The sequence below is a fragment of the Lutra lutra genome, chromosome 12 (assembly GCF_902655055.1).
Source record: "Lutra lutra chromosome 12, mLutLut1.2, whole genome shotgun sequence".
Lineage (NCBI taxonomy): Eukaryota > Metazoa > Chordata > Mammalia > Carnivora > Mustelidae > Lutra > Lutra lutra.
Window position 1 is genome coordinate 53,500,275 of NC_062289.1, and position 19,716 is coordinate 53,519,990.

Here is a 19,716-nt window from a genome sequence, read left to right on the forward strand (position 1 = left end):
GTTACTCTATCACAGACTTCATTTTTGGTGCTCTGAACAACCTGGGTCCCTTCCCTACTTTATCTAAGATTGGGAGGCACATTATGTACATGCATACAATTATTTATTTTTTTATTTTTTACTACCAGTTTTATTCTGCAGGTTACTTTGTGAGCAGAGATGTAGCATATGATTAAGCAACCACATGTGTCTTGCACAAAATTTAGAGGAGTTTATAAAGAGCATGTTAATGTGTAGTTAGTGAAAACAAGCCAGGCTTTGTCGCAGGTGAAATGGCTTTTAGGTACAAAATGATCCATGTTATGGGTGATATACCGCTTCAAGGAACCGGATGGCCCTCCACATAACCAGCATGAGAACGAAGTTAGAATGGAGTTTCACACAGTGAGACATATCTGAGGAAACTCGGACTTGTGAAGATGACAAGGCTATGGGTGCACACAGAATCTGGATAAGTGGTGAAGATCTGTAAAATGACGGCTACAGAAGGTTAGCTGTCACCTGGAGTCAGAGAAAATGATCATCTGGAGATGGAATCATCAAGCAGTACTAGAAGCTTTAGACAATTACCGGAGAGGATGGTATCTTCCTTTATAACTTATAAAAAATCCATTTTTATCCACCAAGTTATGCCTAAGGAACTTACCAATAGCAGCTTTAACTTCAATCGCTTCTGAATCCTGTGAATATTCGCTAAGTCCAGCTGCATTCACTGCTCTAACCCGGAAGATATAACTCTGACCAGTCGCCAATCCATGGCAAGTAAATCTAAAAGGAAAGGAAGTTTTAAAAATTTTTCCTAGGGGGGAAATTAGACAAGATGGTTTTAGCTTAACTGAATGATCTGGTTTTATAAGAACCATTCGTTTTCTAAAAGGAGGAAAGCAGAGGGACAGAGATCAGGTAACGTTTGTGCATTAGACAAGAAGGTAGCTAATTAGGGCAATTTTCTAAACTCCCTCCATCAAACAATGCAGAGTCCTGGCTTTCCCCTGAATAAGTACTTTAACTTTTCTGAGCCTTTGGGGTGTGCATCAGTAAAATGGGTATAATAATGCCTCCATAATAATTTTTGTGTAAGATTGGCCAGAAAAAGTATTTAAAGTGCCTATTTCAGGGTGCCTGGGTAGCTCAGTGGGTTAAAGCCTCTGCCTTTGGCTCAGGTCATGATCTCAGGGTCCTGGGATTGAGGCCCGCATCAGGCTCTCTGCTCAGCAGGGAGCCTGCTTCCTCCTCTCTCTGCCTGCCTCTCTGCCTACTTGTGATCTCTCGATCTCTCTCTCTGTCAAATAAATAAATAAAATTTTTTAAAGTGCCTATTTCAGGGCCTGGCATATAAGAGGCATTTAGTAAATAATAGGTGGTATTAATATTATTTTTTTAGGAGCTTATATCCTTTTTTTAAAATTTTTAATTTATTTTTTATTTTTATTTTTTATAAACATATAATATATTTTTATCCCCAGGAGTACAGGTCTGTGAATCGCCAGGTTTACACACTTCACAGCACTCACCCCATCACATACCCTCCCCAATGTCCATAACCCCACCCCCCTCCCAACCCCCCTCCCCCCAGCAACCCTCAGTTTGTGAGACTATGAGTCACTTATGATTTGTCTCCCTCCCAATCCCATCTTGTTTCATTTATTCTTTTCCTACCCCCTTAACCCCCCATGTTGCATCTCCACTTCCTCATATCAGGGAGGTGGTATTAATATTATTAATGGCTATTTCAGGTATATACTTGTGACTGTAAGGCATTGGCTGCTCCTTGTTATAGAGGCCTAGTAGTCCCTGCTTCCCTGCATGCCAGGGAGGTATAATTACTTGAGAAATTACACTAGAATCTGAAAATAAGATGAAATATAGATTACCATTTAGATATAAGGATCCTATAATGAGGTGTGAATTCATGGGCAGTTTTACACATAAAACAACCTTACTCCTTAATAGCTATTATGGCTTAAGTAGCTATTTCATGAATCACTCTAACATTTTAATCCATCCTGAAGACTATAACCAGAGGAAATAATAGGTCTGCTAATGACTCTATCACCATTAGTAATGTTGGCCTATTTAATGAAGGCAGTCATAAATTAGGCCAATCCTTCAGGTCAGCTCAGTTCAGCAAATATTTATTGAGCACTTCAGTGTTCCAGACACTAAGCTAGGTATTGTGGACACAGAGATGAATAAAAAATGGTGTCTGTCCTTGAGAAGTTCTTATCTGTTTGTGGAAAGGCAGACCCTGCCTAACCCTCTATAAATATTTCTATATGGTCCCAGGAAAAGGCTGGGAATGCACACTAAAAGTGAAATGAACAAATGGGCTAAATGAATCTCTTGCTTTCTCCCATTCATTGATTTGCCTCTATTCTCCTGTTCTACAAAAGAAACAACTCATCCTATGGGGGTCCTTGGAGTTTGACATGGTCATGCCAGAAAATAACAAGCCTGTTTGGCAATTTTGGGGGTGGAATTCTCCTCTCAGATTAGTTGTAAATCAAAGGAATCTCAGAGTTTGGTTGCAGGTTAGAATTCATCATCAACCTGCATAGCTGGTTGATAAAATATTTGAAAGCAAGAAAAAAATAACTCTCTTCAGATTAGAAACAGATATAAAGAAGTTGCAAAGTATTCTGAATGACCCTCTGTTGGTGTTACTATGTCCTTAGCACTGAATTTAACCATGTTCAGAATTTGTAAAATGCTGATAGTTCTTTCCTGTTCACTTAAAATGCTTAGGGGAAGGGAGCCTAGGTGGTTCAATCGGTTAAGCATCCAACTCCTGATTCCAGCTTGGGTCATGATCTCAGGGTTTTTGAGACTGAACCCTGCTTACGATTCTCTGTCTCCCTCTCCCCCTGCCCCTCTACCACACCCTTCTCTTAAAAAATTAATTAAATAAATAAAATGCCTGGGTACTTTATGTCAGCTAGAGTCTACTAGATCCTTGAAATTTAGTATCACACCAAATATTAAAGACCAGAACAGAGGGGTAAAAGGACAAATGGTATGAAGGAAAATAATCAGAAAAATACCATAAAATGAATTCATCATAGCTGTCATTAATGCATTTCTAAGTGTTTAAGATCATAAGTAGGCCTTTTTTTCCCAAATATATGGCAGTAGATTATGTTCAATTTTAAATTCATTTGGGTATTTAAAGATAACATTTTATTTTTTTATAACTTTATTTTAAGATTATATTTATTTATTTGACAGAGAGAGAGACAGCGAGAGAGGGAAGGAACACAAGCCACTGGAGAGGGAGAGGGAGAAGCAGGCCTCCCGCAGATCCCAGGGTGCTGGGATCATGACCTAAGCTGAAGGCAAATGCTTAACGACTGAGCCACCCAGGTGCCCCAAAAGTATAATGTTTAAAAAAAAAAAAAGACTCCCTCCATTGGATGTTTGTGCTGCTCTATGGGTCCATGGCTGCATTTTCTCTCTTTTTTTGGGGGGGGGATCATAATTTTATTTTAAATTAAAAATTAATTTCTTATTTTTAATTTTTTATTATGTTCAGTTAACCAACGTATAGTACATCATTAGTTTTAGATGTAGTGTTCAATGATTCATTTGCTGTGCATTTCCTCTTCATAGCCTCCCTGCTCTAGAGTCAGAAGGCTCCCCACAGCACCCCTCTACCCCAACATTGCGGTTACCGTGGGCCCTTCACAGGGTTGTTGTTGCAAGGCTCCCACTTGCCAGAGCCAACAATGCTTGACTCTATGTAGTAGCCGACCAGCTCTTTAGCATCTTTGGATTCCTCCCATGAAACTACCACTGATGTGTCTGTATTTCTGCTTGGGATGATTTTGCCTGGGGGCTTGGGGATATCTGACAAAGGAGGAAAATAATGATCAAACTCAGGGTGGTTTCAAAAAATTTGGTCTTATCACATATGAACACACACACATACATATATAAATTTTATATAAGTAATCATATCAAACATATAGTTGTTTTATTTTATATTTGTTAAAGTAGAAAATTTAAAAAAATCAATATGTTATTTTGCGGGCATAATGAAAATACTCCAGAAAAAAAATACATTAGCAATATTGTTGAAACTCCTGGAGAAGTTTACTTTTCATAATTTCATAGCTCATAATAATAATTTTTTAAATGTATCAGTCAGGTATAGTCATCAATTAAATTTATAATGTGAAAGAAGGATGCTACCACTTTTATTTCTGGATGGGTACATTCTAATGAGATTCTTGCTTTTGGGATTTTTTTTTTTCTTGAATTGAGTTCCAATCAGTTTTGTTCAACCAAACTCTCTACTCACCAAGTTTGTCCCCTACCACTGTCACTTCCGTTGCCTCTGAGGGCTCACCAACTCCTGCTGAGTTAGAACAGCGGACACGGAAACGGTAGGATTTCCCTTCAGCCAGGTCGAACAGAGCAAAGCGAGGTGACTTCACAGGGAGCTCTGTGTTCACCCGCTGCCAGTTTTCTGTTCCTGCTTCACACTGCAGACCCAACAGAGAGACCCATTCACAGCACAGCAAGAATAGATGGGAACTTTGAGCCAGGCATCTGGCAGTCTTATTTATCAGTCAACAAACTACTTACCTGTTATGAGTGGAACTGGAGAAGAGATATGGAGGAAATTAGGAATGAAGCATTGTAGTCCAGAGGATTCTCTAAATCAAATATGGCTTTGGATTATTTGATAAATATGCTACTTTAATACTTCACTGACTTGTTAACTAAGATCATCGATCTACTTATAAAAGACTTTATTTTTTTTAAATTTTTTTATTTTTTCAGCATAACAGTATTCATTATTTTTGCACCACACCCAGTGCTCCATGCAATCCGTGCCCTCTACAATACCCACCACCTGGTGCCCCCAACCTCCCACCCCCCACCCCTTCAAAATTCTCAGATCGTTTTTCAGAGTCCATAGTCTCTCATGGTTCACCTCCCCTTCCAATTTCCCTCAGCTCCCTTCTCCTCTCCATCTCCCCTTGTCCTCCATGCTATTTGTTATGCTCCACAAATAAGTGAAACCATATGATAATTGACTCTCTCTGCTTGACTTATTTCACTCAGCATAATCTCTTCCAGTCCCGTCCATGTTGCTACAAAACTTGGGGATTCATCCTTTCTTTTTTCTTTTTTTTTTTTTTTTACAGCTTTATAAACATATATTTTTATCCCCAGGGGTACAGGTCTGCGAATCGCCAGGTTTACACACTTCACAGCACTCACCATAGCACATACCCTCCCCAATATCCATAACCCCACCCCCCTCTCCCAACCCCCTCCCCCCATCAACCCTCAGTTTGTTTTGTGAGATTAAGAGTCACTTATGGTTTGTCTCCCTCCCAATCCCATCTTGTTTCATTTACTCTTCTCCTACCCCCTCAACCCCCCATGTTGCATCTCCTCTCCCTCATATCAGGGAGATCACATGATAGTTGTCTTTCTCCGATTGACTTATTTCGCTAAGCATGATACCCTCTAGTTCCATCCACGTCGTCGCAAATGGCAAGATTTCATTTCGAAAAGACTTTATTTTGAAGACAGTTTGGGATCAGATACTTTTCTAATTCTTTGTGAGGTAAATAGATTTATTATGCTATACAAAATCCTTAAATCTTCATTGTGATAAACTGTTTCATTTTAATTGAGTGTTATTTGATGACTCATAATCTCATTCTGGTCTGTACTCAAATACCACTTCCTCAAAAAGGCCTTCTTGATCACTCCCTGCCTAGTCTATCAAAGAATGTAAAAGAGTTCTTTGTTCCTTTCTCACCATTCTCTATCCCTTACCCTGCTTTATTTTTTCAAAATCAGTTATCTATATTTGAAATTAAGTTATTTATTTGTCATCTCCTCAATGAAATGAGTTCAGGGAGTTGTCTTGTTCCCTGTTATACCCCAGAGCCTAGAATTGTATCTGGCACATAGCAGATAATCAACAATTTTTTTTTTCTGAATGAGTGAATGAATTGTTTTGAATTAGAGTTTCTTTTTTCCTTCCCTATATTTTAGAATAAATAATGGGAAAAACTAAATTTAAAGCAATTCTTTTCTCGGAACTAAAATGATCTAGGGTGACTCTGAAATCCTTGAAAGGATGTGGTATCGATTTGCTCTTTGGTAGAGAATATAGTGAGAAAACTCCCACTAGTCTTCAGTAATCCTTTATCCTGCCTATTTGAACCCTCAATTTTGCCCCAAGGTCAGCAGAAGTGATTTTGCTTCAGAACTTTTAAACATTTTCAAGAGACTTTTCTAGAAATCCAACCCTCATGATACAGTGACCAGCTAAAAAGATGATACACTGTTGATACTATAAGAATACTGATATATCACTTGGCATAACCTTCATTGACTTGAAATGGAGGCAATGTGGTATGGTGCAAAGAACCCGGAGGCATTCATTGCAGTCTTAGCTTTGTTAATAACAAGATATGTGACCTTGGAAAAGTCACGCGAGTATTCTTTGGTCTCAATTTCATCGTTCATAAAATAAGCAAATGTGACAAGGTAACCTCTAAAGTCCTTTGTAGAATCTTCCACGATTATGTCATTATGGGTAGGAGGGTAGAAAGGATAAATTCCCCCTCAACAGTCAATCTGCTGCTAACTGAGGGATGAAATTCTCCCAGACCTTTAATCCTTTAGTTCAGGGCTTTGACCCATTTTGACACATTCTCCCCTGGGGAACATATAACAATTATCAGTCATTTATACTTTCATAATAAAAATAATAGCTGCCTTTTCACTATGCTAAGAGCTTTATGGCATTGTAACTTTTTAATCCTCTCAACTATGCTCTGAATTTGTGGGGGTAGCACTGTGTGAGTATCCCAGTTTTCCAGAGAAGGCAGGCTTGGGAAGGTTGAAAGGCAACAATGTGTACTAGTTGGATACAGTATATGAAAACTGAGCCAGACTGCCCAGGTTCAAATCCTAGCTATGTCTCTAACTGTGTGACCCTGAGCAAACTGTATGCCCTATCAATGCCCTCTATTAAATGTCAACCATTCCAGGGCTCACAAATATGGTAGAACTGGGCATAAGCTGCAGCCATACCAGCAAGTTTGTGCTATATGTGCATGCAATTTCTGGAAACAAGTTCTATAAAGAGGTGCAAGCTTGGGGGTTACTGAAGAAGCAGCATTTCCATGGGCATCAACATTCTGGGAAGGAAAACGAGCTGTAGGACAAGAGCATGTGAAATGTTGCACTTTATAAAGGTCAACATGTTAGAAGTGGCTTTTAATCAGAAATAACCTGAGACTCAGCTGAGTCGGATGGTTTGACGTTTGGATAATTCTTCTGTAAATGTGCCCTAGTCTCTGGGCATGCTCTGCTTCCCCACTATGTCAACATCCTGGGCCTTTTGTATATGTCAGCAGTGCCTAGAGAGACCTGTCTACTCACACTGCACTCATAAGTGTTCCCTCCATTCCAGACTAATAGGTTCACTGGTGGAAGAACCCTTTTAACACTTTTTAATCACAGCCTCACATACATTTAGGTCTAGGGAAGTTATAGATTTTCCTGGAGAAATTAGAGTTTATATGACCAGAGGAAATGTTCAACAGCAGCCAAAGTTGACTCATCTAAGGAAAATGCCTCAGTGGTAGGTTGTTACTATGTCATAATTGCAGAAGGATGGTAATTATTGTCACAGAGCTTATTCAGAACTCTTTTCCTGTGGAGCATTTCAAAAAGATTCAGTGAAGGGTATGTATTAAGCACACCAGGAAACAAACATTTTCCACTCTAGTCTTGTCCTCTATTTAAAAAAAAAAAATAGGAAAAAAATGTAAATCAGAAATACTACTCAAGTTATATTTAATTTGAGGCTAACATCTAGAAAATATACAAATTAATACCAATAAGACTTTAAATATTATTTTGGTAAAATCAGACTCTTTTGAAAGATGCCCATATTGCATGTTATAGAGATACTCCATTTATTGTTACCAATTTGCTAGGGTTCAGGAGAAGTGAGGCATGCTCCTCAAAGACATGAACTAAATGGCTTTATCAAGGAAATAAATTAATAAATTTATTAATTAAAATAAGAAAACCACAGACCCTAGCATTTTTAGTGCTAGTATAATTTTCTCTGATGATCTGAAATAACTAAAAGGCCATAAAGATAGTCATCTTTGCTTTTATGTTGTTACCTGATTTGCAGATGTTTGCATATTTGCACACACTTATGTATCTACGATATCTATTCTCTTATAATAATTGCCAGGAAAGGTGACCTAGTAGGTGTTCTGAAACTGAACGATCAGAAAACCAGTAAGGATGAAAGAGAAAAGCTCTTAGGAAAACTAACCAAGCTACATGATATTTTGCCAAATAAAGACTTTTTCTACAATTTTGCTATGAAAGTAAAATGTCAAGTAAATGATAACTTATTGTGCTATCACAAAATTTTATAAAAACGAAGTACACACAAAAAAGTACAGCAATTGTTTCACTCATTGTTCTAAAAAAAATGGTGTGTTAAAAATAAATGAATAAAATGGTACATGGCTGTCACAAAAATGTAAACATTCTTACAGATAACATAAAATAAACTTACTTTTGTTTCATTTTTCAATTACATCTTAATTGAGACTTTCTTAACAAATGGTTTGGAATCTCATTTTAAGCAAATTCTCTTCAAATGCCCTTTGCCTGGAGCAATGATGCCTTACCTAGCCATCATTCCTCCTGCATGTCTGCACTTGCAACTGGCCACTTCCCACAAATAACACCCTATCCAGGTCGTGGCTCCCCTCCATTTTCTGGGTAGAAATACTTACTACAGCTACCCTCAAATACAGGTAAATGATGGATTCACATATAATTCTCATCATTCCACCCATTTTAGGCTTTCATTATATGCTGCCCTCTCTAACATAATTACAATAAAATTGTAAGATATTTGAGGGAAAGCACTAGCCAGTGTCTCATGCTGTTTTGTAATTCCTGATCCCACACTACTATCTACACTGGAGTAGTACTGGCACTGGAGTAGCCAAGTGCATGGCAGCACGTAAGGACTTTCTCTAACTCTCCAGCTATTTGACGGTATTCTGAAAGTACTATAACTTTTATTCATCTGGCTCATCTACCCTCATGAATGTTCATTTCTGACTGCAGAAGACAAGTTGTAGGGAAATGAAAAGCCATTACTAGAGGAAGGGAGACAAAGGGAGTGTCTAGAAAACAGTGCCATATGAACAAATTACAGTTTCAGGAACATTTCTGTGCTTAGAAGGGTCACAATTTGGGGTCTGTGGACCTCTTAGAAGTCTATGGGTGAGCTCCACGGATCCAGAAGCCCCCTGAACTTTCAGGCAAAGTTCCATGTGATATACATTTTTTGGTGAAGACTGTTTATAGTTTATAAGGGTTTAAAGAGTTCGGGACACAATGGAAATTTAATCTCTATTTCTTTAAAGAAATCTTTAAGAAGAGGCCTGAGGTAATAATGTTGATCCCAGGGTCTTACCTTTTCCACAAAGTACAGAATGCCCTCATGGCCACGCTGGCCAGGGGGCTTCCAACTTAGCACCACATAGCTCCGGGTAGCCTCTGTGACAGAGAGGTCTGTTGGGGGGCCGGGAACAATACCCTCTGAAAAACAACAAGGAAAAGTGAAAAGCACACACCCTGGGAAGCCCAGCATATGCAGAGAGTCATAGATGTTCCTCTCCCACTGGAAAAAGAGTTCATTACTGCTCCACAGTATAAAGAACTACCTCATCTCTGAAATTCTTCCTAAAACATTCGTTCATTCATTCAAAGCCACAATTTTACTTTCATTGCTTGGCAATTTTGATTTTCTTACTGATCCTAAAGAAACAGTAATGACATAAGTTATACTTTCTGTACATCCTTTATCAGCTTTTTATAGAATATCTTTTCAAGAATGTTTGGATAGCAAACAAACTTGGAATATAAAGATAGTATATTCTCTAGGGCAGAAAGTTAACTTGTTTTCTCACCAGGAGAGTAAAGATAATGCCCTTCTCCAGAGAAAGCTTGGGCACAGGGTTGTCAGATGTAACATATATCTACTGTGTGTACAGCATCCATCTGTGCTGCTCCCCACCACACTGTGGAACTTGGCAGGGGGACAACGCAAAGGAAAGTAATGAGAACAGGAAGCTCGTGCTGTCTAACTGTGCTGTGACTAAAGAATCCTTTGTCTCTGACCTAGGAATCTCTTATCTTTTGCCAACATCAATGAAACTGTGGTATCAAACGTATTAGTTTGTAAGTAGGGTAAAACTTTAGACCCTCCACATCCAATAACTAAAATACCAAGCAAAATACATGAAACAACTATTTTAGACATTGGATATTAGCTGGCATAGGACAATGATTCCTGATAGAAGAGTAACAGATTAGGTGAGCTCTACCATTGTCCTAGCTTATTGTCTGGAGAGAATCTCAAGACAGCAGCTCAGGAAGAGGAACCCAGGTAGAACCTGGGAGTCTCCCCAAGTGGAGGAGAAGAAGCTGGAATTCCAGGAAGGGAAGGTACCTACAGAGAGAGTCACAAGGATGAATACTGGAGGAAAGGGCTGCACAGAGAGGGAGGCTTCAGAGATATTCAGAGGGTCCCTCCGGAGTGCTCACCTGAATACTAACCAGCACATCAATGTGAGGAAACCACCTGAAGTGGGGGAAAACCCACACAACAGAATTGAAGAGAATAAACCTCAAAGCTCTCATAGGGCCTGGAAGAGTCCATATTCCAACCATTTAGAGTGGAAATCTCCTAATTCACAGGCATCTGGTAGAGTACTACTCAGAAGGCTATTCCTCTGTAGTATGGCCAAATTATGCCTCAGCTAAAGTCTGTTCTGATTTCACTTAACAAAAGCAAGCCTTGAAAGATGAAATCATTTCCCCAGAACAAAGCTCAAGAGCACTTATAAAAACATAAAAATATCCAGCACCAAGCAATGTAAATTCAAAATGTCTAGCATCTCATGAAACGTTATTAAGTATGCAAAGGAGCAAGAAAATACAGCCCTTTCTGGGGAGAAAAATTAATCAATGAAAACAAAATTAAAAATGTCACAGATTATAGAATTAGTCAACAAGGATATAAAAACAGTTATTGTAAAAACAGTCCATATGTCCAAGAGGGCAAAGATTAAACACGTTAAATAAAGACATGGGAAATATAATGACACAGTAGCAGAAAGTGTCTGAAATAAAACACAGAAAACAAATACACTGAAAGGGAAAATGAACACAGCATCAGTGACCCCTGGTTTCAAGTAGCATGTAACTGGAGTTCCTGAGGTAGAAAAGAAAGAAGGAAAAAAAACAATGTTTAAAGAAATAATGCTGAAGAATTTTCCAAAGCTGATGAAAATTGTAAACTCACAGATCCAAGGAACTTGTACACCCCAAGCACAAGACACATGAAGGAAACAACACTAATGCATATCACAAACAAATTTCTCAATCCAGTGACAAAAAGAATCTGTTAAAAGCAGGTAGAGAGAAAAAGATACATACTGAGGGACAAAAATAACAATAACAATAGTCATTCTTTTTTTTTAAAGATTTTATTTATTTATTTGAGAGTGAGCACAAACAGCAAGGGATAAGGAGAAGCAGCAAGGGATAAGGAGAAGCAAGGGATAAGGAGAAGCAGATTCCTCATTGAGCCTGGAGCCCAATGCGGTTCTGGAGTGCAATGCCTGGAGCCCAATGCGGGTCTCAATCCCAGGACCCTAAAATCATGAACTGAGCCAAAGACAGGTGCTTAACTGAGCCACCCAAGTGCCCCAACAATAGTTATTCGTATAGTGTAGATTTGCACTACAGTGGACCATCATTTCTAAAGTACTGAAAGAAAAATTGTCGATCTAGAATTGTACAACCAGTGAACATCAATTTCAAAAAGAAGGATGAAATAGAGACTGTTTTAGACATACAAAAATAAAATAATTCATAATCAGCAGGACTGCACTACAAGCAATATTAAAGGAAATGCTTCATGTACAAAGAAAGTGGTATCAGATGGAAATCCAGATCTACACAAAGAAATGAAGAACAGAAATGATAAAAATATGAGTGAATACTGAAAAGATTTTTCTTACTTTAAATTTCTTTGAAAGATAAGTGACTATTTGAACCAAAATAATAGCATTGTATTGTGCAATTTGTAATATATACACAAATAAAATCCATGCAATAACAGCACCAAGGCTTGAAAGGGGAAATGGGATAATGCTGTTTTAAGTTCTTACAACTAACTATACATGTAGTAGTATAATCTTACTTGAAGGAGGTTGTGATAAGACATATATTAAAATTCTAAACTACTATAATACAAAACAAAGAATTATAGTTAATAAGATACCATGGCTAAAATGGAATAATAAAAAAGTACTCAATCTAAAAGAAAGTAGAAAAAAAAGGAGAAAGGAAACAAATGGATTGATAGAAAACAAATAGCAAGATGGTAGATTTAAATCCAACCGTATCAATAATCCCACAAAATGTAATTGTTCAAACATTCCAATAAGAAGGCAAAGATTACCCAACTGGATAAAAAATCAAGACCCAACTACATGCTGCCTACAAGAAATACAATTTAAATATAAAGACACACATAGGTCAAAAGTAAAAGGATGGAAAGCATATGCCATGCTAACACTAATTAAAAAAAAAACAAAAACCCTTGAATGATTATATTAGTATCAAAATAGATTTCTAAGTAAAAAACATTACCATGGATAAAGAGTGTTACTTAATAATAACAAAGTGGTCAATTCATAAGAAGATATGACAATCAAAATGTTTATGCATGAATAACAAAGCCTCAAACAGTATGAAGCAAAACCTGGTAGAACTGCAAGAAGAAAAAAATAAATCTATCATCCGGTCAGAGATTTCACCGATACTCTATTAACTGATAGAACAAGAAGATCGGATATAAAACACTCAGTTGAAATCCCAGTAGGTTTTTTATAGAAAGTAATAAAGCTGATTTTTTTTCAAATTTATGTGGAAATGCAAAGGCAGCATAGCCAAAACAACTTTGGACGAAAAAAAAATAGAGGAGTAAATATTACCTAATTTCAAAACTACAAAGCTTTTAAAAATTTTATTTATTTGTTTATTTATTTAAAACTAGGAAACTTAAAAAAAACAACAACAACCTAAAGCCACAGTAGTCAAGATAGTGTGGTTGGTGTAGAGAAAATAAAATTGACCAACAGAGATTTTAGAAATAGATAAAAAAAAAAAAAATGCAACCAATTGATTTTGGCAATAGTGCCAAGGCAATTCAATGGGAAAGGATAATCTTTTGAACTGATTGCTGAAATCACTGGATAGCCATATGCAAAATATCACAATAATAATAACTTAAGACCCTTACTTTGCATAATATAGAAAAAATTAATTTGAAATGGAACATAGATTGAAATCTAAGAGCTAATGCTATAACATTTCTAGAATAAACAGTAAAACTATCTAAGTAAACTTGATTTAGCAAAGATTCAAACATGATGCAAAAATGGCAATATACACATAAAAAGATTTCCAACAGTATTAGGGAAATGCAAATTAAAACCACTATGCACCCACTATGAAACATCATTACTGGTGATAATGTGGAACAAATGGAATTCATATACTGCTGATTGGAATGTAAAATGGTACAAACGTCTTGGAAACAGTTGGCAGTTAAAAATTAAACATATACCAAAAAAAAAAAAATTAAACATACAACTACCATATGACCTATCTGTCCAACTCCTACATATTTATCCAAGAGAAATGAAAGACTTAAGTCCATACAAACACTTAATAAGGATGTTCATAGAAGCTTTTGACAGTAAATGGATAAAAACAAACTTGAACTGATACATGCATCAACATGAGTAAATCTCAAAATAATATGCTGAGTGAAGAAAACCAGAGAAAAACAAGTAAGATTCCATTTATCTAAGAGTGTGGAAAATCGCAAACTAGAGCGACAGAAAGCAGATCAGTGACGGCCTGGTGATGGGCAGAGGCAGGAAAAAGGAATTACAGAGGGACATGAGGAAATTTTAGGGATGATGGGTATGCTCATTATTTTGATCATGGTGACAGCTTCACAGGTGTATACACATGGAGAATTTGCCAAATCGTACGTTTTACAGAAATCAGTTTACTCTATGTCAATCGTACTTCAATAAACCTTTTTTTAAAAGATTTTATTTATTTATTTGACAGACAGATCACAAGTAGGCAGAGAGGCAGGCAGAGAGGAGGAAGCAGGCTCCCAACAGAGCAGAGAGCCCATGTGGGGCTTGATCCCAAGAACCTGGGATCATGACCCGAGCCGAAGGCAGAGGCTTTAACCCATTGAGCCACCGAGGCGCCCCCTTCAATAAACCTTTTTTTAGAAACAGTGATTCTCTGAAAATATACGTTACTTTATGATCTCTACATATTTCAGGATATTCTTCCCAAAACATCTTAAATAATATACACTGTAACCTCCATAGTAAAGGCTAAACCACATGGCAAAACACTGGCAACAGTATCTGGGGAAAACTGAGCTTTTACCTGAAGGTTCCTCTTCAGTGACAATGATCTGTCCAGTCCAGGGTGCTGAAGGGCGACCTGAACAGAGATAAATGTAAAAATCACAAAGTTCATAAATGCAGTTTCAACTGCACTCATAAACTGGCCATAGTAGCCACAAATTGGCTTGATTAACTAGTTTACTTACATATTTTCCTAATGAATCTTTCTGAGCATATATATGGTGTTGTGTCTTCAAGGAACCCACAATCTGATAGAGCACAGAGCCCACCTATTTGGAGTCAACATTTCTGGAACTGTACTTTTACAAGCAAGGTAAATAACCTATGTTCATTTACTGTTCAGTATAGATCTCTGGAAACATGTAAGTTCTCTCATCTCTCCTTAAGAGATAGCATGTATTTGGGAGAAATGTTTCTGGAACAACTGCAAGCCCAGTAGTTATTTATCTGCAATAATGAAGCCAAAAAAAGGAGAGGGGAGCTAATCCTACAGTACAATTCAATGAAAGCAATTTCTTTCCATTATATTTTGAAAAGTATTATCTATGAAAAAACCAGTTTAGATCTGGAGGAAGGAAAATGGGTAAATGGGCAGGAAAAGAAGAAAATCCATTTAAATTCATTTCATTCATTCATTCTTTGAAGAGGAAATTCATTGCTGTGTTCCCACAAGTAAGAGAGAGAATGGTTTAACTCCTGCTTTATCAACAGATTTTCACCAGAGCTAATACAAAAACAGAAAGGTGATTTGCAAGATAACCTATTTTCAACTCAAACAAACTCAACCTTATTTTCATTGGAATTTATAAAAGAGGAGTAAATGAAGTATGAGCTGGAATTAGGATAGAGGGAGGGAAGTTAGGCGGCAGGCAAAAAACAATCAGAGGGCAATCAAGGAGTTTGATTAGAAAAAGTCCCCAGAGAAAGGTTTTTTACTTAGCTTTTTACAATGCCACACATGTACCTAAGGTAAGAATAATGCTGCAAATATGACATAGACCAGTAGTCCTCAACCAGGATGATTTTGCCCCTTGGGGATAGGACAGCCCCCCCCCCCATGACAAATAATTATTTAGCTTAAATGTCTATAGGGTCAAGTTTGAAATATCCAGTATGGTCTGAAGTGTTAATTTCCAACAATCTTTTAAAGTCATTTTATGGTCTCTATTACTGAGGATGTATATGGGTTCCCATGAAACAAATGTAGAGCATAAATCATGTACCATGGTTTTGACATTTAGATGTGGAATTTAAATATATGAAAATATTATTTTTGATTGTCTAATACGGTAACTCAAGTATAGAGATATAATGTTGTAAAAATGTGTTTTTCCTTTGATATAAAGATGTTCACTGTGTTGAGTATTAATGTGCTAAGGGGCAAATTCTAGGTTAAGAAACTTACCTTATAATATTAAGAATTAAAAGAAAAGTATATTTGGGGTGTGCTAACAAAAAATAAAAATGCTTCCCAGGCTTTTATCATATTTCATTTCAAACAGAATGCCCAGAACTCAGTTTAACAAGGAAAAGTTTTCTGAATCAAATAAAAATAAGACAAAAAAATAAAGCCCTTAGTGAAGAGACAAGTCTAAAAACAAATCGGTTTTCGTTTTGTTTTTTTCCCCCCTAGGATAGTCTGATAGATAAAGGATTTCCTAGTCTCTTCTCCCTCTAGTGGAAGGGGGGAGGAATAACCTTGCAAAGAGATCTATTGTAGTTACTTAAAACAATGACAAAAAGGTTCAAGAAGATCCTGAAAATTGAAAAATGCTTACTTTTAAGTCTAGCTTTCTCAGCTGGATCCAGAGCAGCCACAGGCTCAGAAACTCTAGATGGTAGACCTATTCCATTCTTATTCACAGCTCGAACTCGGAATATGTAAGAACGACCTTCTATCAATCCAGTGACTGGAAAACGAGCAAACTTCACAGGTGTATCATTGCATTGAGACCAGCTATCTGTGCCCACCTCACACCTAAGGGAAAGAGAGCGGTCAGCAAGAATATTAAAAGAAGTGTGACTAAATTAATAGCTCCAAATCTGCAAATCCCTCCCCCACCAACTGCTTCAGACCTCCTATAACATACCCAGATCAAGTGTGGTTCAATAGTTACTTAACTGCATCCACTCAGTTCTATTCAATTGCAATGTGTCTTCTTTAAAAATAAAAATACCTCAGATCCTTCCTAAATATGCATACTTCCTTTAAACTCCCTAAAAGCAAGCAGCTGAGGGGCCTTGTGTGCTAAGCCAAAGAACTTTTTGGGGGAAAAACAGAAGCAACAGGTAGGTATGTACAATCTTTACAATGGAGAGAATGGAAAGATCCCCCAAACATCTCCCTGGCTGATGTCTTCAATTCCACTGTTGGTGACTTCTTCGTCTTCTTTATGCATTTTCTTTTAAAAATAAAACTACTGTTTGAAATAGTTAACACCTTAAATATACCTATTTATATTGTAGTAGCATGCTTTTTTTTTTTTTTCTTAAGTAATCTCAACACCCAGTGTGGGCCTCAAACTCACAACCCTGAGATCAAGATCTGTATGCTCTACAGACTGAGCTAGCCAGTCACCCCTGGAAAGAGCCCACTTGATGATCATTACATGCTGTGTGGGTAGAAGGGGGAGGAGAGTATTGTAACATATTTGTTTCTTAACAGATGAGATTGGTGAGATGCAGGGAAACTCTCACACCTGGGAGGGAGAGATTATGTGCTTTGGAACCTCTGATTTTGGAACCTCTGAGGTGCTTTTACAGTAGTCTGGAATGGACTGGTCACATCTGGAGACAAAGATGGCAGCTCATATTATGTTAGTGGCCTGATGGGCAGGGGGTGAGGGGCTTGCAGCCTGTGATTAAATTATATAGCTTTAGGATTAAGTAACTCATCAGTTTTTATGAGCAAAGCACTGAAATTTAGTTTATGTCACTGCCCCAAGATGGCTCCATGTCTAACATGTCTAATTCCCAAATAATTTGCATGGGGGAGGGGTTCCAATGGAAGGGCAAAGGTGATCGGGGCAAGAGGTTTCTCTGCTTCCTCAGCCTCACCCTTCCATTCTTTGATATAGAAAATAGACTTTTCCTCAACCTTATGTAAAGTGCTATGAACTATGGCTTCAATCCCTGCCCCCCACCAACCCTTAAATCTTGTCTTTATAGAAATTCTGGAGCTGCTAAGTGTAGGGTTTGGGAGGGAGCCGAGAGGCCTACGATGATTATTCAAGCTGCCCCTGTCTCCAGAGATTCCTCCTCTCTCCCGGTGCAGATGTTGTCATGGTGACCCAGTGATACTATAGTGTGCTTCCCAACCCTCATGTGGGCAGAAAGGGGGAACACAGCTGCTCTGGAGATATCTACAGCATTTTGGAGCAGAAAGAAACACAAATACATGGCCAGGCTGATATTTGAATTCTAGTTCTGCTACTTACTAGCTGTGGGACTTTAGGCAACTTACTGTTTTCTCACTAGCATGTGGCTTTGGGCCAGCAACTGTTTCCTCCTCATGATAAGAGTAGCTACCTTTTAAATGGTGGTTACGGTTAATGGTTAATATATGTGATGTATTTAGAACAGTGTCATGCACGTAGGTAATGCTTAATAAATATTAGCTGCAATATGGTTATTTTTTACTATGACAGAGCAAAATGGACTTCTGATTGTCCCTTGTCTTACACTGATTAAGCTTGCAAATCCCTCGGAAATCTGCCAAAGACAATAAAGTAGTCTCTAAGGATGTAAAAAAAATCTACCAAAAACCTCACAGGTCATCATTACTGAATGACAAAATAATGTGGAAGTATTTAGTATAGGGTTAAATAGTATAGGATTTATTATAAAAATTTCTCTGGATGGAATTGAGCCCAATGGGCATATATTTACTTATTATCATAAATATTTGGTTTAATATACCTTGGTACAAACCTGCTGTACCACAGTGGCACAGATTATTTGTCCCTAGTGGTTTCTACAATTAGATTCTATTACTGAAAAATGGAAGAGAATTGGAGCAACTATTTGAATAGAAACTAAGTCAGATAATAATGTATTTAGGTTGATAATCTAAATTTGTTGTCTGTATTGTCCAAATTCACTGGATAATTAATGTGTAAGACCCAGTTACTATAAATATCAGAGGTTCTAAGTTTTGGAGAACATAAACAAAAAAAATTGTAGAAAGAACATAATTTAATACTATTGATATTTGTTATTTCTTTGTCTAACTTGAAAACACACCCTATGAAATAAATAAGCTTTTTTAAATATTCCTAAAGTATTATTCTTTAAATTATTTAATATTTTTAAATTACTGACATACTAGGAATGTGGACATTAAATATATTGGACACAAGCTGTTTCCAAAGTGGCCTCTTATAAGGTCTACACATTCATAGCATTCTTGCCAAATAAGTGACTCGTATTGGTAGTCAAATTCAAAAATTATCTTTGGAATTTAGGTCAATAGATAGTGTTGTGTGTGCAAGAGACAGAGAGAGAAAAAGAGAAAGAGATCAGAATATAAAATATTTCATGTAGAAATGGTGGAAGAAATCAAGCATGCATCTCTATGACTAAATCACTCAAACTGGAACTAGACTAAGTACTAACTTATCAATAAAATATCCCAGAATAGGACTCCCTCCATCCACAGCTGGCTGTTTCCAAGAGATAATGATATAATCTTTGTTGGCTTCCAAGCACACCACGTCCAAGGGAGAGGCTGGAGCTCCTTCGATCTCTGCATCAGCGTCTGTGGAGATACAGAAGGATCCCTTTAAACCTCTCAGACAAGATCTATCGCAGTCAAGCGATCCCGGGCTTAGTGCACACATTTCTTACCACACCCATAGTGGCTACATCTTTGGCCCAAGCAGAGCAAGTTCCGGTCTTAGAATTTGCTTACCAACATGACAATGTGTGCTTTTCATCATCAGTACAAAGAACATTATGTTAGAAAGGGCTCTAAAAAGGATCCATGACCTTTGCCTCATGGCCTTCACCTGCCCAAAATGTTTTAAAGGAAAATAAATATGGACACCCGGGGGTCAGTCAGTTAAGCATCTGCCTGCAGCTCAGGTCATGATCCCAGGGTCCTGGGATTGAACCCTGCATCGAGCTCCTTGCTCAGTGCACAGCCTTCTTCTCCTCCTCCCTCTGCTGC

At 37.6% G+C, this 19,716-nt stretch overlaps 1 protein-coding gene across 3 annotated transcripts in view; it reads right to left on the minus strand.

The window, feature by feature from the left end:
- MYOM1 (myomesin 1) overlaps nucleotides 1-19,716 on the minus strand; it is a 151,900-nt gene that overhangs the window by 57,641 nt on the left and 74,543 nt on the right. For all 3 annotated transcript variants that reach the window (XM_047696346.1, XM_047696348.1, XM_047696345.1), the window contains 7 exons: nucleotides 19,164-19,305; nucleotides 16,328-16,527; nucleotides 14,569-14,625; nucleotides 9,491-9,615; nucleotides 4,298-4,481; nucleotides 3,669-3,843; nucleotides 647-768 (listed from right to left, as the gene is read on the minus strand). In XM_047696346.1, the coding sequence (XP_047552302.1) occupies nucleotides 647-768; nucleotides 3,669-3,843; nucleotides 4,298-4,481; nucleotides 9,491-9,615; nucleotides 14,569-14,625; nucleotides 16,328-16,527; nucleotides 19,164-19,305 (1,005 nt within the window). The remainder of the gene's footprint in view (nucleotides 1-646; nucleotides 769-3,668; nucleotides 3,844-4,297; nucleotides 4,482-9,490; nucleotides 9,616-14,568; nucleotides 14,626-16,327; nucleotides 16,528-19,163; nucleotides 19,306-19,716) is intronic.